This window comes from Phyllostomus discolor, chromosome 12 (genome assembly GCF_004126475.2).
Source record: "Phyllostomus discolor isolate MPI-MPIP mPhyDis1 chromosome 12, mPhyDis1.pri.v3, whole genome shotgun sequence".
Taxonomy (NCBI): domain Eukaryota; kingdom Metazoa; phylum Chordata; class Mammalia; order Chiroptera; family Phyllostomidae; genus Phyllostomus; species Phyllostomus discolor.
This window is the reverse complement of record NC_040914.2, coordinates 45,172,140-45,194,840: the sequence shown is the minus strand read 5'-3', so window position 1 is coordinate 45,194,840 and position 22,701 is coordinate 45,172,140. Positions and strand designations below refer to the sequence as shown.

At 58.3% G+C, this 22,701-nt stretch overlaps 1 protein-coding gene across 2 annotated transcripts in view; it reads left to right on the top strand.

Moving 5' to 3' along the window:
- The window catches only part of TMEM266 (transmembrane protein 266), a 55,040-nt gene that overhangs the window by 26,565 nt on the left and 5,774 nt on the right, over positions 1-22,701 (top strand). For both annotated transcript variants that reach the window (XM_028502428.2, XM_028502426.2), the window contains 5 exons: positions 2,090-2,163; positions 3,693-3,749; positions 4,716-4,854; positions 6,188-6,303; positions 16,775-16,946. In XM_028502428.2, the coding sequence (XP_028358229.1) occupies positions 2,090-2,163; positions 3,693-3,749; positions 4,716-4,854; positions 6,188-6,303; positions 16,775-16,946 (558 nt within the window). The remainder of the gene's footprint in view (positions 1-2,089; positions 2,164-3,692; positions 3,750-4,715; positions 4,855-6,187; positions 6,304-16,774; positions 16,947-22,701) is intronic.

Genomic DNA, 22,701 nt, shown 5'->3' with positions numbered 1-22,701 from the left:
GGCTGGGGCTGGGGGCCACCGGGCCAGGTATGGGCGTGGCCAGCTCCCCCGCCAGCACAGGGCCTCACTGGGTCCGCACTGGCTCTGAGCTTATGGAGGCCCGCTCCTCTGCGGCCTCTTCTGTCCTGGTGGGCACCAGGGCCACGGGTGCCCTGGGGGAGGGCAGCTGAGGCTCTTGTTTTGCATGAGTGAGTGGTTCTGTAGAGTCCTGGGTTCCCGTATGTCCCAGTTCCGAAGGTGGGTCATTCAAGTGCAGATGAAGAGCTGAGATTCTTGGTCCCCTCCCAGTGTTTCCTTTCCTGCCATTGGCTGCGCTCAGGACCGTTAGATCCAGCCACCCCAAAGCCATCAGGGGTCTGGACTTGTTTTCTCAAATGCCACCAGGCCCTTGACTAGGGCCTCCGGTTCAGGGCTCCTTCTGAGTCCTGAGTCGACTGGCCGTTCTGACGCTGACGGAACGGCAGCAGCACAGGGGGCCTCTGCCTGACCCGCCTCGCTCGCTGGGTTCCACTCACAGAGTCCTCAGGCACAGGGCGGCCGGCACGGGTGTTGCACTCAGCCTGGCGTCGGCAAACCGTGCTGCGTACTCTCCGCCCCACATCCCCGCCCGTCCACTGGGTGCGAGGTCTGCCCAGAACAGCGTTGCTCTTTCCCTGCGGTGGGACGCGGCCAGGCGCGTGGGGTTCTGAGCGTGACGGGGTATTGAGTTGGACTGAGGGCCCAGCCGACCTTGGAATTTTCCTGAAAATTAAATATCCGGGAGATGGACTTCAGTGGGAGATCCAACAGCAGCTCGTAAAAAGGCATCTTAAATTCCGTAGAACGCACAGTCAGAGATTGATGGCTCCTCTGAAGCAACTGTAAAAGAAAAAAAAAGCACAGGAATTTATTTGAGAAGTGACAGGGAGAGAGTTCCTGTTTTCAGACTCATGTGGAGGTCCCTTCAGGGCCACACATGCCTCGGCCTCTCGGTCCCACTGGTGCTCACGTGGCCGAGACAGAAGGAATCCTGGCGTCTCCTGGCTTCACACTGGCCCGATGCCAGGGGGCCCGGAGTCCTCCACGGGGAGCCTGGTGTTACAGCCTTCCCTTCCCCGCCTCCTCTACTCCAGAGCTGGTCTCTGCCCCACAGGCCCAGTTCCTCAGTCTCAGAGCTTTGGGGGGGTCTGTGGGGTCCGGCCTGCCCCAGTCATGGGTCAGGGCATTGTTCCCAGTTGGGTCCCCAGGGGACTCTGAGCCGTGTGCTGACCAGCCACGCTGGAGCCCGCAGGGAAGCCGCATGTGCTCTCAGCAGCATTCCTGCACCCGGTGTGGCCCCCCCACCCCCCCAGGAGGTCCTGCCAGCCCCCCACGCTCTGCACCAAAGCCCACTTGGCCCTGTCCTGGGCCCTGGCACCCTGCTGTGCCCCCCCCCGAAGAATTGCTCTCTGCTGGGGCGGGAGGCCGACCCAGAGGCTCCTGCAGTTAACAGGCCTCCTGCAGCTGGTGCCTCTGCTGCAGGAGTGCCCAGGGGGAGGTGGGTGGGAGCGGTCAGCGCCAATGCGCTGGCCTCTGGAAGGCCAGTGGGCTGCTGGGATGTGTGGCAGACCCAGCCGCTTGCTCTGCCACCTGGGAGGCCAGCGTCCCTTGGCCCCCACACCCTCTGCCTGTCTGTGTCCTAGCCTGTTTCCTGGGACAGCCTGGCCCACACCACCATCTCTGCCACTCCGTTTTCAGAATGAAAAGTCAGTGAGCTAGCTTCCATCCCTGACGCCTGTGCACGGCACCCTGGTCCAGTCTGTGGTGGGGGTTTCCAGCGGGACCCAGCCCTGCGAGGCCGAATGGCTGAGCCGGAGCTCTGAGATGCGGCCTGTGGGCCTGCCGTGGGGTGGGCGGGGGTGGGGGGGGAGGAGGAAAGGATGGCATCACACCCACCCATCTCCACCACCTCCTCCGTAGACAGCCCGTGGTGGCCTCTGGCCTGATGTCACCCAGACCTACTTTTCACACAAGCGGCTGGTCCCGAAGGTGGGCCCGGGCTGGGAAGCCCCCTCCCAGTGCGTCCCAGGCCTTGCTGCTGAAATGGACCCTGTCATTGTGTTTGTTGCAGTTTCCAGTGCTTTCCAGTTTGCCGGTGTGATTCACTGGATCAGTCTGGTCATCCTCTCCGTGTTCTTCTCAGAGGTGGGTGCGCACGGGGCCCTGCGACCTCCTTGGGTGTGCCCTTGAGGCTGCGGGCAGGGAGACACAGGACAGGGAGAGAGCACGGTGCGCAGACATTGCCAGGGGTGCAGCCTCGGCCCTGCCAGGGAGCCTGGGCCCTGCAGAGGCCCCTGAGCTGAGTCCCAGCGGGTGAACAGCTGTGGTCCCGGTGTGGGCGGGCCGGGACACAGGGAGGGTAGGACTGGCAGGGCGTCACTGAGGGAGGGCAGGGGTTCCTGTGGCCAGTGAGGAGTGTGTGGGGTTGGAGGCTGGAGCCAGGGGCCTGGAGGTGGGGAGAGCAGTGAGGATGCCGTGGCCGCTGCCGCCACAGTGCTGGGTGCAGCTTGCCTCAGGCCTGTCCCTCAGGGCTGGAAGGATGGAGTCACAGGCCCAGGCGGTGCACTTGACCAGGTGCTGTGGGGCTTGTGGGGTCTGGCTGGCCCAAGCGCTGGGCCACCTCAGTGGGAGCAAAAGGGCAGGTCTCTGGCGTGGGGGATCGGCGGGATGGATGCCCCCGCCCTTTCCAGTTGGCAGATAAAGCCCGTGTCTGTGTCTGATGTGTGAGGTGGGAGGGAGAACTCCGGGCACTGGGGAGCACTGGGTTTCGTGGGAGCCAGTCGTCCAGTGGGAACAACATGGGGGAGCCAGGGTCCCAGCCCAGCAGGGCCGGGAGCTGAAATGGGGGGTGGAGGGTCCCAAGGAGTCAAGTCCCAGGCCCTGACGGGGCTCCGGCCCCATCTAATGGCGCTCGCGAGCTCTCTCTCTCTCTCTCTCTCTCTCTGTCGCTGGGCTGGGGTGTGTGGGGAGGGCAGTGTGTTCTCCAGCCACAGCCCCTGTAGCCCACGGCATCGGCAGGTGACCACGGGCCTGAGGGTCAGACTAGGGGCAGATCCCAGGTCCGTCCCGGCCAGTTCTCTGAGATCGCTGTCCGGGAGGGACCTTGGCCTCCAGGACAGTGCCTGCTCCCAGCCTGCTGCCCAGCGAGGGTCCGGCCCTCGGGCCCCTGGCCTCCCTCACCGCGGTCCCCACGGCAACCCCTGGGCCGTGGCTCCGTGCCCCATTGGTGCAGACCTTGGAAACCATGCCGTGAGTCTGTGGCTGCCAGCAGTGGTGCGTGACCGGTTGCCGAGGTTCTTCTGCTTGGGTGGCGCTGGCCTTGCAGGACTCAGTGCCCGGCATTGACTTGCCATCCCCTGCCTGTCAGGCCGCAGACGAGCCCCCCGACTCCGCTGTGCCCTGTGCAGGGGCGCCTCAGCCCCAGGCCTCAGCCCCAGGCCCTAGCCCGTTCCCCCACACACCCCGCCAGTCAGGGCCGGGGCTCCATGGCTGAGCAGGGGGCTGGGAGAAGGATGGCGCCCCGACCTGGGATCTGGTAGGAGCCAGGAGCTGCTGCACCCATGGGTGCTCAACTGCAGCAGAGAGAGTCCCCCCTGCCAGGCAAGGACATGACCCAGAGTCTCCTCCGTGGGGCAGGGCAGTAGCCCTGACTCCCTGTCACGTGCTCTCCTCAGACTGTCCTCCGGATTGTGGTGCTTGGCATCTGGGACTACATCGAGAACAAAATAGAGGTAAGGACCAACACCCACCCCCTACAGCACCCACGCTGGGTGCTGGGATGTGGCCATCCCCCGAGCCCGGGCCTGGAGGCAGGGAAAAAGGCTGCCCCTCCCCACATGCAGGCAGGGGTCCCCGGTGCAGGGCGCGGGGGGAGGGAAGACTGAGGACATCCCCGGTAAAGGGACGTCTAAACAGTCCGGTGAGGTGCTGCAGAATTCTAGTTTATCCTTGATCCTTTTGGAAAGCTTTCGAAACGTGTTGCAAACAGATGCGTGTGCTCTGAAATGCCCTGTGTGTGGAGGGTGGCGGGAGCTGAGCTGCCTGGGGCTTTCTGAGCTGGTTCCTCAGAGCAAAGCCCCTGCTCTGCCTTGTGAGTGTGGTGACTGGGGCGCAGGGTGGGGGGAGGTGGGAGGCCTGGCTGTCACACAGCAGTGGCCAAGGCGGGCAGCATCTGCCACTGTCCCCTGCCTTGCCTCCTGCCCACTCTCAGCCTCTCTGGCTGAGCAGACCGAGGGCCTGGCCACGGAGGTCTCGGGAAGACCAGGCTGGGGCAACAGGTGGCAGGTCAGAGGTCAGGGCCCAGGGCCCCTCTCGCCCCAGTGCTGCCTCCCTGCAGACAGAGACAGGAGGCAGGCTGTGGGTCCTGCCACCCCGGGGGCCCTGCGGGGCTCAGGGAGGCTTGTCCCCATCCTGCAAAGGGACAAAGTGCTGGAAACAGACTCTGGGAAAAGAGGCTTGAAATGGCCAGAGGCTGTGGGAACAGAGGATGAAGATGGGGGGAAGCCAGAGGGGGAAGCCTGCTCAGTAGCACTTCTGGTGGGGGTTGTCCAAGCACTGAGCAGGGCCCGGGGGACAGCCAGGAGGAGGCGTTGGCCGGGTGCAAGGGCTGGGCTGGGCTGGGCTCTGGCTGGGCTCTGGCTGGGCTCCGGCTGGGGAACTGAGGACAGCCCAGGACCCTGAAATCTGCTCACTGCCAGGTGTTTGACGGGGCCGTGATCATCCTGTCCTTGGCCCCCATGGTGGCCTCTACTGTGGCCAACGGGCCCCGGAGCCCCTGGGACGCCATCAGCCTCATCATCCTGCTCCGCATCTGGAGGGTGAAGAGGGTCATTGATGGTGAGTGGCCGGAAGGACTCAGTGAGGCTGGTGGGGTGACAGGTGGCTGCTCCAAAACCAGAGCACTCAGGTGAGAGGAGAGACCTGCTCCCTGGAGTCATGCTGTGGCCCAGAAGGGCTGCTGCAGTGCCAGCCATCACAGCTGCATCTCAGCCTTAGGAAGCAGGAAGGGAGGAGCAGAAAAGCCCCAGTGACCTTTTTAAAAAATGTCTTTTTTTTTTTTTTAAAGATTTTATTTATTTATTTTTAGAGAGGGAAGGGAGGGAGAAAAAGAGAGAGAAACATCAATGTGCGGTTGCTAGGGGTCATGGCCTGCAACCCAGGCATGTGCCCTGACTGGGAATCAAACCTGCGAAACTTTGGTTCGCAGCCTGTGCTCAATCCACTGAGCTATGCCAGGCAGGGAAAAATATCTTTGTTAATATGTAGTCCACGTACCATAAAACTTACCTGATTGAAATGCACGGTTTAGTAGTTCTTAGTATATTCATAGAGTTGTGGAAACATCACCAAAATCTACATTCAGAGCATTTTTATCACTCAGAAAAAACCCAACTCCACACCCATTCGCAGTGCCCCCGGCCATTCCTCCACACACACCCCTCCTCGGGCCCGGGCAACCACCAGTCCACTCCCGGCTCGTACACTTGCCTTGCGGACACCTCACGGAAGTGGACTCGGGACACGCGGCCTGTTGCGTCTGCCTTTCCCCGCTTGTGTGGTGTTTTCAGGGTGACCGTGTGGTAGCGGTGTGAGCGCCTGCTTCCTCCTCTCTGCTGAGCGGCCCGCACTGGTGGACAGGCCGCCTCATCTGGTGGTGGACATGTGGGTTGTTTACACTTGGGCTGCTGCAAACGCTCACGCACACAGTTTTGTGTGCACGTACGTTTCCATTTCTCCGAGGTGCCTGGGGTGGGATCGCTGGGCCGTGGGGTCACGGCATCAGGCCGTGGGGTCAGCAGTTTGAAGAACTGCCAGAGCGTTTTGCGAGGTGCAGTGCACTTGACGTTCCCACCGGCAGCTCCTCACCAGCGCCCCCCAGTGGCCTTCCACAGCACCTGCATGTGCAGCACGTGCTCTTGTGGCCGCAGCAGAGGCTGCAAACTGGAGTCCTTGGTCCCAGCTTGAGGGGTCGGTCACTGTGGAAAAGGAGGGAGACAGCGTGGGCACCCCGTGTTGGGATCTGGCCCTCCCCCACACGGTCTGTCAGGAACCTCACCGGGGTCAGAACCCACGCAGGGCTGAGTGCAGGCACCGCCCCGCCTGGTCACGACCGGGGCCCAGCGGTGTCCCCAGCACCGCCTGCTCCTCATGGGCCGTCTCCGTCTCACAGCCTACGTCCTGCCTGTGAAGGTGGAGATGGAGATGGTCATCCAGCAGTACGAGAAGGCCAAGGTCATCCAGGATGAGCAGCTGGAGAGGCTGACGCAGATCTGCCAGGAGCAAGGGGTGAGCAACTGCAGCCACATCTGCTTCTGTCCGCTTCTGTCCGCTTCTGTCCAGGGCTCAGGCTGCTGGTGGTGCCTAAACCCACGGGGGCCCCCAGGGCCAGAGACCTCCTGCAGCCCCTCGAGGCCCAGAGCAGGGAAACGCGGCTCTAATGTGGTTTGTGCCCAGCCAGGCTGACTCACCCCGACTCCCAGGCCAAGATGTCTCTCCTCGCCCCCAGGGACTGGTCGGCTACGGCCTGAACCAGCTGTGTCACCGGCTCGGTTCGTGAGTCTCTTTGGCATGACCGTCCCTGAGACAGGGGCCAGATTCTGCCTGAGAGGCTGCTGGGCAGCCCACCCCCACGGTTTCCACTGCAGCCCTATCCCGAGCTCCCGGGGACCCCACATTCCTGGTTCAAGACCTCCCCACAAGGGGCCTCCTTCCTGGGGGTCTCGGCCACAGAGATTCTGCACAGGCATGAGCCAATAAATAAAGACGTGTTCCCTCCAGGTGGGGACATCTGGAAAAGAGATGAGCAGAAACAAACCACTTTAATTTAAAAAGCACCTGAAGCCTGTCAGATGGTGGAGTCCCAGGGGGCCCTGGGAAGCTGGGAGGGGTGGGTCGGAGCCGCCAGGCTGCTGTTCTCTCAAAGTTCAGTGGTGCCTACGCCACCCGCCTGGCCGACAGCCGCCTCCTTTTTGGTTGTGTGTTAGGATCAGATCTGAGACCTGACGGGACAACAGACACTCTTGAGTGAGTGGGAGTGCAGCTCAGGGAGTGTCGGCGGCGGCCAGACGCTCGGAGAGAATGGCTCTGGGATAGCGAAGAACGGGCCTTAGGGCCACACAGCCAGCCCAGGCACTTCTGCAGCTTCTAGCTGCACACCTCCCTGTGGGTCTGGGCACCGACAGGACCTCTGTGGGCCATGGTCTCCCTCCTCTGAAACCTGGGTGTGGCTCAGCCTGAAGCCTGGCGCGTGACACAAGGTGACATATGAGAGCTGACCCTGGACAGTCTGTCCCCTGCGCCCACATACACCCATGTTCCAGATGAGAAAACCGAGGACTGTGGACTTGCCCAAGAGCGCACAGCTCATGGAGGGCACTCAGAGGCAGGAACAGAGCCAGGTGGCTTCCCTGTGAGTCTGCCGTCCCAGCCCGCCGTGCGTGGGGCAGGCCCCACACCCCTCTGCACCCAGGTCACATCCCAGCGCTCAGGGACGTGCAGCCCTGCCAGAGGCCCCGAGTCCCCCCGAGAGCCCCTCCAGGTCCCTGCAGGTCCCCTCTGTCACAGACACTCGTCTGTCCACGTTCTGGAGTTCTTGGGGTTCAGGGGGGCAGTTTCCAAACCAGACCCACGTCCGCTGCCCCGGGAACTGAAACTCCCCGGAGGTGGAGGAAAGGGGCAGCAGCTCAGCATGGACGAAGCCCCCAGTTTGCACTTGCCTCGCCCTCTCCCGGGACGGGTCTGTGTAAATGTTGTCCCAAACGTCACTCCTCTGAGGTCTTTTTAAAATGAACTTTGTTTTTTAGAACAGTTTCAGATTTGTAGAAAAACTGCAGAGATAGTTCCGGTATCCGCCGCCCCCCCGCCCCACAACTTTCCCCACGATAACAGCTACGTTACGTTCGCGCATCGGTTACGACCAGTCAGCCGGGGGTGGCGTCCTCCTCCTCCAGGCGTGCACTGGTCAGAGTCACTGCGTGCACACCCTGGGTCCCTCATGACGAGGGGCCCTGGCGTTGCCAGGCTCCTCCTGCCTGTGACAGGTGCTCGCACAGCCCTCGTTTGCACTGGCCTTGGTGGTTTGCAGGGCCTGGCCGGGCCAGCGTGTAGCGAGCTGTCGCTCTGTCAGGTGTGTCTGATGCTTCTCGTGGTTCGATTGTGGTCACGGGTTCGAGGGGAAAACCACAGAGGTAACGTGCCCTTCGAGTCGCCTCACACCCAGGGTGCACCCCGTGGGTGGGACACCACTGTGGCTCTCGACCTTGGTCACTGGCTGGGGCGTGTTTGTCGGGTCTCTCCCCTGCGAAGTCACTCTGTTGTAGTCACCTCGGTTTTCTGGAAAGCTGAGATTGCTGCTGCTCGTGGCTGGGTCACAGGATTTGCCAGCGTCTTGCATAAATGCCTTGTCTGTCTTCTGTGCCACGTCTGAGCCACGTGGGCGCTCTTTTCCCAGCATAGACCACGTCCTTGATGCCCTGCGCCACCTCACGTCCCGGGAAAGGCCCTCACAGGGCATCTGGCCCCCGGACTTGCAGGTGGGGGAACCCAAGGCCCAGCGGAGAGTGGAAAGAGGGTGCTTCCCCCGGGCAGCACGGGCCCTGGGCTGCACAGGGAGGCGGACCAGGGCCTCCCTCGTCTGCCACTTGGTCCTTAATGGCTTCCTTTTGCAAAGGGGAGCTTCCGGCCCGGTGGGGAGCCTGGGGTGGCCTGCAGGTAGCTGGCAGGCTGCTCCCTGCTGAGACGATGGAAGATGGCCCTTGGCCCCCGGCCCCCAAACCCCACAGTCCTTCGCGGGAAAGTGCCTTCCCGTTCGCGGCTCCTCCTCTCACCGGGGCACAGGAGGCTAGTCACTGTGTTTCAGGGAGACGTGGGGAGCCCCTGTGTCCGTGGTGCTGGCGGCTGCAGAAACCCGAGCCACTGCAGCTGCAGCGGTTGCGATGGCAGGTTCTGCCCACGCGTCCCACAGAGCACGGCTGAGGCTTTGTGCAGGCCGGGCCCCACTTCTGGCTCTGCTTTTCCAACATGTTCTCGAGTCCCCGTTGTTCCTTTGCCTGGGGAGCCTGGCAGCAGCCTGCAGCCCACGGCAGTGCAGCCCGGCCCTCGGCTGGAGTCTGTTTCTCCTCCCTGCTTGGTCCTGTGGGAGGGGCAGGAGGAAGGGGCGATTTCCGTTCTCAGCTCCATCTGCCCTGAGACCCTTCGGCTGTGGGGCCTGGTCTGCAAGGAGGACGGGGGGTGGCCCCTGAGGGTGGCCGCGGACCGCAGGCAGGCATCAGGCCCCGAAAGGGGCGTCCTGGGTGGGCAGCAGGGATCTGACTTCAGCCCCACCACCCAGGGGCTGTCTCTCCTTAACCCCGGGGCTCAGGTCCCCAGCTGGGAACACGGAGGGAGCAAGGCGCACCTCAGGAGGACGCCGCTGGCCCGCTGCCGTCCCTCAGCAAGTGGGAGCAGGGGAGGGAGAGCGCTGGGTCGTGCGTCTGGTGGTGCCCACCATGCACAGCGCACTGCCCCACGCTCGTGCTCCTGGCGACCCGGGCGGCGGCCGTGGGTGGGCTCTGTGCTGCTCACGGATCCCTCTGTGGAAGGAAGGACGGAGGCTGCAGGAGGCCGCCGGCCGCCCCATGTCTCTCGGCTTGTCAGGGAAGGCTGGGCCGGCAGCTGGGGGGGAGCAGCACCGGCCCTCCGCCTGCAGAGGCCGACCACCGGTGCGAGTTGCTGTCGGAGGATCGGCCAGCAGCCCAGCCAGGCCGACCCAGAGATCCTGACGCGTGTGTCACCCCCGAGTGCAGGGGGCAGGAAGGGTGGGGCCGGGTGGGGACCCTCCTCCCCACAGTGACTGGCCTCCAGCCTCCTCCGTTGGTGGCTTCTCCCGACCCCAGGTCCTCAGGGTTTTCTCCCGTAACCCAGGGCCGGGAGGGCGTGCAGAACTAGGCCTGGAAGTTTAACGATGGCACTTCGGCCTCCGTTTTATTGGGGGACTCAGTTGCACAGTTACACCTGAGGCGCCAGATGCTGACAGAAGTGGGCTGTGCGCCCCAGGAGAAGTCACCCGCACAGTCACCCGACCCCTCAAATGCAGCCAGTGGGCTCCCCACGCAGCCGCAAGGGGCGCAGTCCCATCGTTGGTCCTCCCTGTGTGAGCGCTCGTCTCCCGGCCGTTTCCTCAAGAAACAAGGGGGTCGCCTGGACCCCAGGCTGTACCCATCCCTGGTGGGGGCAGGGGGCAGTGGGTCCTGCTGCCCTGGTCAGGGACCTGGCCCATCTGCGCCGGGCATGGGCCTCACTGTGGACGCCCGGCGCCCTGAGACAAGGCTGCTGGCAAATGGCTGGCCCTTGAGGCTGGGCCTCCGTGGGTCAGGAAGAGCAGGAAAGGGGCTTTGGGGTGACGCTTGCTTGATGCCGCCCCCCCCTTTTCCTGCAGAGGCCAGGAGGCCCCAGCTCAGCACAGCACCCTTGTCACCTTGATTGTTCAAGGTCTTCCCTGTGGGGTGTCAAGTGTCTTTGTTTTTGTTTTTTAAACGGGGAAGTGATTCCTACAACAGGCGATAGATAGCTCTAGTGAAAATCCTGCCTGGCTGATGAAATGAGCCGTCACAGGACTGACTTGTTACCCTTTGGCCATAATCTAAATGTACGGCAACGACCAGTCTTCACAGTGCGTGGAGAGAGCCAAGGCTGGATTCGGCTGCACCCTGCTCCTGAGCCATTAGTGTGCAACTGTCTGCTGGTCTCTGTCGTTGCCAGCCATGGCCAAACTAATGGAAATAAACACTGGACGCCGTCCGAGTGGCAGATGGGCTGGAGGCAGGGCGGTCTGTGCAGGCAGCACTAAGCGGACGGAAGACAGTGACTGCTGTTGCATTAGAGACATGGAGCTTCTGGCCAGAGTGCACATCGATCTCGGGCCGAGGCCGCGCCCACTGCACTCCACACACCAGACCCATCCCGGCCGAGCCGGCAGGGTGCCGCCCTGCCGCACCCGGCATCAAGCCCCACCCAGGGGAAGGGCTGGCTCCCTGTGGTAATGCACGCTGGGCTTCCCTGTGGAGCTGGCGGACCTCCTCCCGTTATCTGATTAGGGACGCTCAGCTAACGAAGTGCATTAAGTAGGGGGGTGATGGGAAAATTCTCTCCATTCTGTCTTCAAGGCACCCCCCGCCCCCCTGCCTTAACCTCCTCCCCCTCCCAGAGGCCCAGGCCCTGCAGAGTGTCTGGAATTTCTGGGCTAATGTTTTCCATTAGATTTGGAAAGTTCTCGGCCACAATTGCTTCACTTACTGCTTCTCTCCCACCTTCCTTGTCCTGGAGTTCACGCTGCAGGCGGTGGGTCTGGGATGGTGTCTCACACCCGATTCTGCCCCCCGCCCTCCCCCGGTCTTGTTCTGGACGTAAGTTTTCGTATCTTTCCATGGCCCTGCCCTTTGGGTCAGCACCCAGGCTTCTGCTTCCGGGGTGCTGTTACACCCACACAACTGAGCCCTCAGTTTCAGGTGTCATCGACGGAGCCGCTAGACTTTTCATTTGATTCCTCTTATAGGTTCTGTTTCTCCGCTGAAATGCTACATCCATTTTATCCATCTTTCCTCCTATTTCTTTAACACGTTAATTAGTTACTTCACAGTTGTCTGTTAACTCATATATTTGCATCGGGCAGCTTCTATTAACTGCTTACGTCTTGTTAACAGATTACTTTCTCCTGCTTATTTCTGTGAACATAAGTCTTCTTGTGGCAACACCTTGTGGATGATGCATGTTAGAGGTTTTGGACTATGGGATCCTTCTCTAGAGAGTTGGGCACGTCAGCAGGAGCAGGGGTGGCCCGGCTTGGTCCTCTCTCAGCCGGGGTCCCGGACTCAGACTCTGCTGGTCCGCGGGCCTTTGGGACACAGTGGACCTGAGGCCCAAAGAGGAAGGAGCCCGGCCTGAAGTCAGAGTGAGGGAGGGTTGAGGGAGGGGTGACGGGCCAGGACCTCAGGCTCCAGCCTCCAGCCCTTGCTTTTCCCCACCGGGAGGGGCCTCCTGCTCTCTCGGGCGCTCCCGCCATCGAGCACCACTGTGCTGCCGATGTTGCTGGCTGCTCGTTGCTCTTTCAGTGAAGGCTCGAGTCCTCGAAGCACCTTCCCACAGCGACCTGGCCAGGCCTCTGTCTCTTGGACGCTCCAGGCCACCTCTGCCACCAGAGCCATCCCTGAGAGTACTCACAAGAGGGGAGTTCCCTGAAGTACCCCAGGCAGCCTCTCCGGGGCTACCCAGGGCCACTTCCAAACCGGGAGAGGTTTTTTCCTTCCCAAACATATAATTTTAACAGAACTCTCACCATGCTTTACTGGAGTCCTCGGGGTGGGGTGGGGGGGAGGGGAGGGAGGGAGACGACCCCCCAGGGGCTCCGCTGCAGTGCCTGTGTGCACCTGTGCACTTGGGGCTGGGCAGGCAATGGCCTCTGTCTGTCTGGCCTGAATTCCAGTGGGACACTCATGGGCAGCTCGGGATTGATGGCCAGTTATCAATAATGCATCTGTTCTGAGTGGCCTGGGAGGCCATTAACTGGGCCTGCCGTCCCTGACGAGCAGCCTTGGAGAAAGCTGGCTGGGCATGCCCATGGGAAGCTCAGATCCGCAGGGGCAGGAGGGGCTGCCACCCTGGGAGAGCCCCGGGGGCGCCTCTGGGCCCCCTGTGACCTGAGCCCTTCCCCTCTGCCACCCTGCAGTAAGCCAGCTTTGAGGCCAACAGGCCTGTTTGAGGAGTGGGTTGTTGAGGTCCAGAGTCTATGCCTCATCTGAGACCGGGGTTAGAACTCAGACTGTGGCCGGGGTCGGGGCTCAGGTTTTGTCACAGTTCTGGGGTCGAGCTGGGGCGTGGTGTGTGGCGGAGCAGAGTCCGTCCTGGGGGGTAAGAGGAGCAGGGTATGCTGGGCTCCTCGCTGGCTGCTCAGAGCCAGTGATGCACATCCCTTCCCAATTCTGCATGACAGCCTGTGGGTAGTGGGGTATTTACACAACAGAGATGTGCCTTTCTTTAAAGAAACAAGAAAAAAATCTGAGCTCTTTTCCCAAATTCCACTGAAACAGTAGTACAGAAAAAGATCAAACACATAAGAATTAAACTGTCAGTAAGACTTCCACTAAGATGGAAGCGTAGTTCGACACACTGTGCCTCCTCACACAACCAAAATTAAGGACAACAAAAATTTAGAAACAAAAAAAACCCCAACTAGATCTGACAGAAAATTGAACTGTACGGAAGTCTGACAACCATTCATCTAGACTGGTAAGAGGGGCAGAGTCGGCAGCCAGCGGAGAGAGGTCGAGGCAGGAAAAAGAGGTGGTTGGCAGTCCCAGTGAGGCTTGCAAGGCCGCTGGCTGACCGTGGACACGCATTCGCATGCACATAAACCAGGTGAAAATGGGGAGACGGACCGAGCAACCCAGGGCTCCAGCACTGGGAAATAAAGCCTAAAAGCACCGATTGAAGACACCTATGTGGGTTGAGATGCCAGGAGAAACTCTCAGCCTCACAAGAGAGTTCGTTGGAGAGATCCACAGGGTGCTAGAGGGTACACAAGCCCACCCACCCGGGAATCAGCACCAGACGGGCCCAGTTTGCTTGGGGGAAGTGGTGGAAGGGACTGAATTCCAGCAGAGAGTGGAGCAAACACCATTGTTCCCTCTCTGACCCCGCCCCCACATACAGCATCACAACCCAGACTCCCTTACTAAGGCTCCACCCCTTACTACGTAATAGGCGCAACCAGAACAACAACAACAAAAAAAAGATGGCCCAAATGGAAAAACAGATCAAAGCTCCAGAGCCAATACATCTAAGTGACTAAGAGATAGTCATCCTATCAGATCAAAGCACTGTTCAAAGCACTGGCAATCAGGATGCTCACAGAATTGGTTGAATTTGGTTGCAAATTAGATGAAAAGATGAAGGCTGTACAAAGCAAAATGAAGGAAAATGTACAGGGAACCAATATTGATGGGAAGAAAACTGGGACTCAAATCAATGGAGTGGACCAGAAGGAAGAAAGAAATAACCAAACAGAAAAGAATGAAGAAACAAGAATTCAAAAAAATGAGAAAAGGCTTAGGAACCTCAAGGACATCTTGAAACGTTCCAACATCCGAATTATAGGGGTACCAGAAGGGAAAGAGGAAGAGCAACAAGTGGAAAAGGTATTTGAACAAACAATAAAGGAGAACTTCCCCAATCTGGCAAAGGAAATAGACTTCCAGGAAGTCCAGGAAGCTCAGAGAATCCCCAAGAAGTTGGACCCAAGGAGGAACACACCAAGGCACATCATAGTTACATTACCCGAGATTAAAGATAAGGAGAGAATCTTAAAAGCAGCAAGAGATAAGGGGACAGTCACCTACAAAGGAGTTCCCATCAGACTGTCAGCTGACTTCTCAAGAGACCTTGCAGGCAAGAAGGGGTTGGAAAGAAGTATTCCAAGCCATGAAAGGCAAGGACCTACACCCCAGATTGCTCTATCCAGCAAAGTTTTCATTTAGAATAAAAGGGCAGATAAAGTGCTTCTCAGATAAGGTCAAGTTAAAGGAGTTCATCGTCACCTAGCCCTTATTATATGAAATGTTAAAGGGACTTATCTAAGAAAAGATAAAAAATACGAACAGTAAAATGACAGCAAACTCAGTTATTAACAACCATGCCTAAAACAAAAAGAAAAGCAAACTAAGCAAACAACTAGAACAGGAACAGACCCACAGAAAGGGAGATCACATGGAGGGTTAGCAACAGGGGAGTGGGAGGAGGAGAGGGGGGAAAAGGTACAGAGAATAAGTAGCATAGATGGTAGGTAGAAAATAGACAGGGGGAGGGCAAGAATAGTATGGGAAATGTAGAAACTAAAGAACTTATGATACAGGGACATAAACTAAAGGGGGAATGTGGGTGGGAGAGGGTGTGCAGGGTGGAGGGGAGTGAAAGGGGAAACAGGACAACTGTAATAGCGTAATCAATAACATATTAAAAAAAAAACTCGGTAAACACTGTCCAAGGCAGTGCACTGGGGGGATTGGAGAGTGGATGTGCAAGTGCGGGCCAGTCTGTGGGGGCGGAGGAAGTGCCTCCTGAGGAAGACAGTGGGGAAGGGGCCCAGCTCGCCTCACAGCCCCTGAGACCATAGGGGTAAGGGTGAGAGTGAAGCTGACCACAGGGGAAGGGTTGGCTAAAGGTCTGCACACATAATACTGGACCCCCAGGCCCCTCCCAAGTCCTGCACAGCCAGGGGATATACTCCCCTGCCCCAGAGCCCCAGGTGTGTCCTGTTACTTATTTTTAGAGAGGGAAGGGAGGGAGCAAGAGAGAGAAACCTCAATGTGCGGTTGCTGGGGGCTGTGGCCTGCAACCCAGGCATGTGCCCCGATTGGGAATCGAACCTGAGATGCTTTGGTTCGCAGCCCACGCTCAATCCTCTGAGCCACACCAGCCAGGGCAGGAATGGGTGTGGTTTTTTGTTTTTTTGGTTTTTAAAGCATGGGGTTTGTGAGGGGTTAGGCCAGGGGTGTCAAACTCATTTTCACTGGGGGCCACATCGGCCTTGTGGTTGCCTTCAAAGGGCCGAATATAATGTTAGGCCTGCATAAATGTATCTACTGCTTAACAGTTAAGCGAGAGCTTGGCGCTGCCACCTGGTAGAAACAAGGTGCTGGGCTGGATAAAACAAGGTGGAGGGCTGGATTCGGCCCTCAGGCCTTGTGTTTGCCACCTGTGTGTTAGGCTGTCGCTCTTCTAGGCGGGAGCCTCAGGGCTCCAGGATATGAGCCGAGACAGTGGTTAAGGTAAAGGGCCCAGCTGTTCCCAGGTGCAGGAGGGTCAGTCTGACCACCAGCTGCTGTGGCCGGCGCCAGGTGTCTGTTGTGTGCGGCAGAAGAGTTTCCACGAAGCTGCGGGTTGTTAAGCAAGTTGGGGTGACTGAGTCATGGGCAGTACAGCAGGTTGGGGAACTGGCCTGACCCTTTCAGGCGGGATCCTCTGCCCCTTCTGCTGTCCTGCTCCCAGCACCAAGGCAGCCGGGGGTGTCCCTGCCCAGCAGCCTGACCAACCCGCCGGGCAACGCCACAGTCCCCGACACAGCAGCTGTGCACGCTGACGCGGGGAAGTTGCCCGATGCCAGAGCTCTGCGCAACCACCCTGGTGTTAGCGAATGCTTTAGTGGAGTGTTTCCCTTTCCAAAGAATAATAAAACGTTAAATAAAAATATCAGGGTGTGCCAAGTGCAATGCAGAGAATTCTAAGTGGCTGACGTCACCGAGTGACCCGGGTGGCTGCCACAGGTGGGGAGCTGGCCAGGTGATCTGGGAGCAGAGGGCAGAGGTGAGCCCGGAACAGGCTCGATGTCGAGCAGGAAGCAGGGGAGGCCCGGGTTGCGTGGGCTGCAGAAGCCACGAGTGTGGAGCTTGGGTTTTCTCCTCCCGGCCGAGATGAGTGGACAAGGGGGTGACATGAGAGCCCCCCCACTCCTGTTGGAGCAGCTGCAGTGGGGCAGGGGAGAGCTGGTGGTGGGGCCACACGGGGCACACGAGTGACGGGGGAAGGGAAGCCCAAAGCAAGGGAGGTGCCTTTGTGATTGGCTCCAGCGAAAACAAGATGGTGGTTAGTATTGTTGGGGGTTATAAGGAGCGTCAGTCTGGCCTTTGGGTGCTCAGCACCCCAGACAGCTGCTTCTGCTCGAAGCAGCCGGCACCCCCACCCAGACCCACTCAGTGTGGTTCCCCAGCTCAACCCTCCCCTCTTGCAGTTTGAGATCCGGCAGCTGCGGGCGCACCTGGCGCAGCAGGACCTGGACCTGACAGCGGAGCGGGAGGCGGCGCTGAGGGCACCACAGGTGCTCCGCCGGCCGCGCAGCCGCTACCATGTGGTGGAGGAGGCAGCAAACGAGGGCTTCATGGAGGAGCTGCAGCCTTCACCAGGTAAGCTGTCCGCCGCCGCCTCCTCCAGTCTGGTTGTGGGGAGACCCTCGCCTCCGTGACCCCAGGGTCTGCACCCAGCTTCCTGGGGCCGGAGCCTCTCACCTTGCAGGGCCGTGTGTCCTCCTTGGCCCCTGATTTGGCAGGTGAGTTCAGGTCAGGACTATTACCTGAGCCCAGGAGAAACCCATTTGGCCAAGCTACCTTGACTGATCTTTAAGTGGCCTCAGTGGCTTGTACCTTCTCATGCCTGTGGGCTCTGACCTTTGTGTCCAAGGCCCCTCAGTCCTCACAGGACCCCCAAAGGAGATGTGACTTCCTGCCTTATGGGCAAGGACCCCTCCCCCAGGAAAGTCATTCAAAGGCTACTCTCCTATTGGGCTTCCTGGCCCACTAGGGCCAGGATAATAAGTCCAGGCCTGGGGCCAGAGCAGCCAGAACCTCAGCCCAGAGCATGGACAGCCAGCTCTGTCACCTCATTCAGCGGGCGTAACCTGTCTGGGTCTTGGTCCTGCTGTGAAATGGGAATGTGCTGAGCCTCCAAAGGAGCGCCCAGGGCAGGGGGGCAAGTCCTGCAGGCGGCGGGTGCTGTTGTGTCGTCTTCGGGGTGAGTATACCCTCATCGATGACATTGCCATGGCAGGTTTGGGCCTTGGCAGGGCTTGGGGTGTTCTGATGGGTACAGGCCCAGCACCAGCCTCATCTCAGGGGACTCGGTGGCCAGGCAGGCAGATGTGCACCTGCGTCAGAGTCCAGGCAGCGCCCCGGGTGCCTTGACACAGGCCCCTCTCCTGCTCAGGTCTGACCCCTCCTTCCTGCCCTGCCTCACATCGGAAAATGTTACTGGGTGGCCAAAAAGTCCATATGGTTTTTTTCCATGAAATGAAAGACACATTTCTACTTTCACCAGTCACTTTACTGATTTGGATATTTTGATTATGTCGGCTATCTCTTGCTATTGGCTTCTACTAGCAAAAGGCTAGGGGTGCTGCTAAACATCTAAACATGCATGACAGCCCCACAGCAATTATTTGGCCAAAATGTCAACAGTGCCAAGAAACTTCACCACTTTTGACATGTTCTATCAGTCACAGCACCTTCTCCATTCTCTGCACAAATCTTTTTCTTTCAGTTGCATTTTTACCTTTCCTGAAATAATAAAGCATAATACGCTGAAGATGTTGTGTATCTTCTTCGGTCTTTAATATTAAAATGGCTGCACAAAAATTCACCAAAATGCACGCTGATATGACGGCTGTCACAATACAATCTAACAAGATTGTCTTGAGCGACATTAAAGACAGCTAAGCACTACTAGAGTCACTGTATGGAAAAAACGTAACGGACATCTGGCCAACCCAATATCAAGTGCTGTTTTGTACCTTTGTGTGGAACTTTTCATTCATCTGTGTTTGGCTGTAGCTTGGGGGCTATTTTTAAATTTATTTTTCATTGCAGTTGGCTTACAGTATTAGTTTCAGGTTACAGTGTAATGATTCAATGTTTAAATACCTTACAAAGTGACCACCACAGTATGCCTAGAAACCGCCTGTCACCGAACGTACCTGTGTACATGGGCTCTATTTCCTGTGGCGTCCCTGTGCCTCACTGTGCCCTGGACGTTGGTGCCTCTTTACCCTTCACCCATGCATCCTCCCTTCTGCGCCTCCTGGTTTAGACACATTTTTGAAGCACGTCATTCTACCCTCCACATTTTATCTCTGCTCATGTTTTCCATTTTCAATCTCTGTGCTGCACACTGAGACTGTCCTAGGCCTCCAATGGACTAGTTGTGTTTGGCCTTCTGTTAAACCTGTAGAGAAGTTTGTTCTGTTTGTAAGTTTTTTTTCCCAGTGAATACTATTTCGTATTAGTTGCAGGTGTACAGCCATCAAGGTCAGATGACAAGGTTAGGGAACACTTTACAAAGTGTTTCCTGGTATTTCAAGTACTCTGGAAATTTGTTCCATTCTTTTATTTGGGACATTTGTTTTTCTCCTTGTGTTGGCTGCTTTTCTGTTTGTCTCTATGTATTAGGTAGAGCTGCTGCATCTCCTGGGCTTGGTAGTGGCCTTATGCAGGTGTCCTCAGGTACCATCTCCCTGGTCACCTGAGTTGGGCATTCCAGGTGTGTCCCTTGTTGTGGGCTGCGTGTAGCGCCATTGAGTCTTTTTTAAGATTTTTGAAATTTATTTTTACAGAGCGGGAGAGAGGGAAACATCGTGTGGGTGCCTCCCACACGCCCCCTACTGGGGGCCTGGTCCACAACGCAGGCATGTGCCCTGACTGGGAATTGAATCCGAGACCCTTTGGTTCCCAGGCCACTGAGGGCCAGGGCTGCAGTCGTGATTGCTTTTGGCACATCAGTGGGAGGGGTGGAGCCTCAGGCTGATTGGTTGTGAGGATCGGCTGGGACAGCGGTGCAGGAGCTGTCCTACAGGGGCCGCCTCTGCACAGCAGGAGTGGCTTCAGAGGGGCTCTGGTGCCAGAGGAGTCTCGAGTGTATTTTTGCGGAGCTGGTTTCATGTGCTCTGAAGCAGCCCACCATGTGTGTTGGTTCTGAGGTCTCTTGGGAGGTGGAGGCCAAGGTCAGTTGCTGCCTGTGCCCTGCCGAGGGCCACCGGTATGAGCTACAAAGGGGCCTGCAGATGGTTGCTACTGGTGCTGGGCTTGGAGAGGCCCGGGACAGGCTAAGCTGCAGACCGGGGCCGCCTGCCGCTAGTGTTGAGCTTGGGGCTGTTTAGTGAGAAGTACAAGGCATGCTGAGGCCAGATGAGGCTTGTTTGGGGTTTGTGGACCTTTGAGAGATTTAGGGAAGCCTGCAGCACGTGCCAAGACAGGCTGTTTATGCGGAAAAGCCATGAAGTGACTTGAGTTTGGTGGAACAGGGTCTCAGGGGGTCACCAAGGTGGGGTGAACAGTTAGCCAGGTTGCTGGAGGCTCAAATGCTGTCCACCTGCAGGGGGAGGCCTCAGCAAAGGAATAGTGGCCTCTGCCAGCACTTTGGGAGAAGGCAGCCCCCGAAGCCTCATTCTGATGCTAGCCAATTCAGTTCTTCCCCACGTGCCCCCGATGCCCTTTGAGCTGCCACCCAGTGCTGGAGCTCAGAGCAAGTGAGCCCACCAGTGAATAAACCCAGGTGTGGTTTCTTTATGAGACACACCTGGGACTCCAGAAGCCCTTTGCCCCACTCAGCCACAACCTCGGCTGGTTTCCAGTCAGAAGTTATGGTGACTTCCCACTGGAACCCAGGGCTGGGGGGCTGGGACCCTCTGCAGCTGAGATATCCCTATTGATGGGTTTTTAACCATCACACCTGGGTGTGGGACCAGCCCAGTCCATGTGTCTGCCCTTCCTGAGTCTATGTGGCTTCTTCTGTGCACCCTGAGTTACAGGAGTTCTGTTGAAGTCGTCTTCAGGTGGCGCCCAACGATGGCAGTTTTGTAGTTTAGCTGTAATTTTTATGTGGTTGTGGCAGGAGGCATGTACAGCGTTTACCTACTCAACTATTGTGACTGGAAGCCCCTGAACTCAGGATTTCTGGTACAGCGCACGTTCCGTAGTGCCTGCCTGTCTGTCCCCAGATCCTCAGCTCTTGAGATAACAGCATGGCCATTACTCTCAGCCAATGACCTCTAGACCCTGGATGACTGATGCCACATTTGGGCCCAGGAAGTCAAGATCTAAGCTTGGAGAGTCTGCAAAGCAAGGCTTTAAAATAATTGTACATGTGTGAGGAGCACAGTGAAGCTTTGCGTTTTCCCTTCTCCTGGTCCTCGTCTCTCTGCATTCCCTTTAGTGTGAGGACTTTCAGGACAAGGAAGGAAGCAGAATCAGGAGGGACAAAGCTGGGCCAGACTGGAAGCTTACTCCATCTAGACAGGGTCGGCTGTGTATCACCAGCTAGGGTGTCGTGGGGACTGTGCTGGCCTGCCTGGGGAGGGGGGCCTCTGAACTTCCTCATCTCCTCTGACACCCACAGCCTCTGAGCTCCCTAGGGGCACCCACGCCCCTGTGTACAAGGTCAGTGCCTCTGAGTGCTAAGGCAGAGGTGTGGAGGGCAGGCACATGGTCCAAGTGACTCACATCCTTAAATGGGCCAGAGTTGACAGGGCACCCCCGCCGACCTCACCCTGACCAGGAGCTGTGTTAAGGGAGAGATTTACATGACATGGGGGAAATTATGGCCGGCCAAGCTGGGGGCATTCTGGGCCACTCTGGAGATGAAGCAAGGGCAGCATGTGTTGCTAACAATGACCTTCAGGCCAGTGAGGGCTCTGAGGCTCAGCCTGTCACAGCTGTCCACATACAGTCCAGGGATGCCCCTGCAGACAGAGCGGTCAGTCCCAGCCCAGGCAGGAGGTCGCAGGGCCTACAGTCACACCGTGACCCTTGGGTTACACTCACACTAACACCAGTCAGCTTGTGTTTAGACTTCTCTGGCACAAATCACTTTTATAACCTGGGCCACAAAGTTACAGGCATGGGAGCCTGCCAAGTTCATGGTGTAGTCAATAAAACTTTCCTCCCAAATTTATTGGTCTTCAAGCTTCCCCATAACTCATGAGTTACAGCCCCTGCTGGGACTGCCATGGTCTTACCCATCCATCACAGCGAGCCTCAGCATCCCACCCCAGAGCGACACCAGGCCAGCAGGCCTGGGCCTTCCCTGTGCCCAGCAGAGCTCCACTTGGAAGAGAAGACCGTGTGGCAGCGAAGGCAAGTCCGGCTAGAGGGGGACCTAGCAGGCGAGCTGGTGGGGTGAGCCTGAGTGGGAGGAGGCACACTACACGTGGAAGTAGAGGGGGGAACTAGTTGCTCTAGCTGTGGGGGTGAGCTGAAGGGGCAAAACAGGTGGGGTAGGCATGGGGGGAGCTTGGCAGGGAGCCTGAGGGGGATGTAAAGCGGTGAGGTAGTGGGGCGACCTAGGGTGTGTGGCTGGGGAGGTAAGCCAGGAGTTAGAGTGGTGATGGAGAGGGGCTGGCGAGACTGGTGAGCTGGGCTGGGGGACAAGTTGGAGGGGCCTGCTAGATGGGTAAGCTACAGAGTCGAGTTAGAATGGGAGCTACACTGCAGTTAGAGTGGGATGGTGGGCAAAAGCTTGAGTGGGATTGGGCAAACTAGCACGTGGAGTGAGATTATGGAGCTAGTGTGGGAGCTGTGGGCCCCACAAGGGGGCGACATAAAGGGCCACATTGGAGGGGGAGTTAGCGAGGTGAACGTTAGCGGGGACCTGGAGGTGTGAAGGGAGAGTGGGGAGATGTAGATGGGCGAGCTACAGTGGGGACCTGGGAACCACCTAGAGGGTTGAGAGGGGTGGGGGCAACAGGCTAATGTAGGGAACTAGGGCGCCGACCGAGTGGCTGAGCCGGAGAGGAGAGCTACAGGGGGAAGCTACGGGGTGAGCTCGAGTGGGTAGTTGGGGACTTAAATGGAGAGCTAGAGCATGAGTGGGGGAGCAGTGAGGACAAGCAAGGGGGTAAGCTAGGAGGGCAGGGTGGAGGTCAAACTAGAGTCAGAGTAGAATGGGGAGTTAGCTAGCATGGTGCCCCAAGATTGGACATTAGAAGGGTGAGCTAGTGTGGGGACCTGGGGAGCCGGGTTTTGGGAGGTAGAGTAGGGAGCAGCTGGAGAGCAGGAGTTGGGAGATACAGTGAGGAGCTAGAGGAGCAAGCACAGTGGGGGAGCTAGGTGGGTGAGGTACAGGGGACACCTGGAGTTTGGAGCTATGGGAGGGTAGCTAAACTTGGGGTATAGA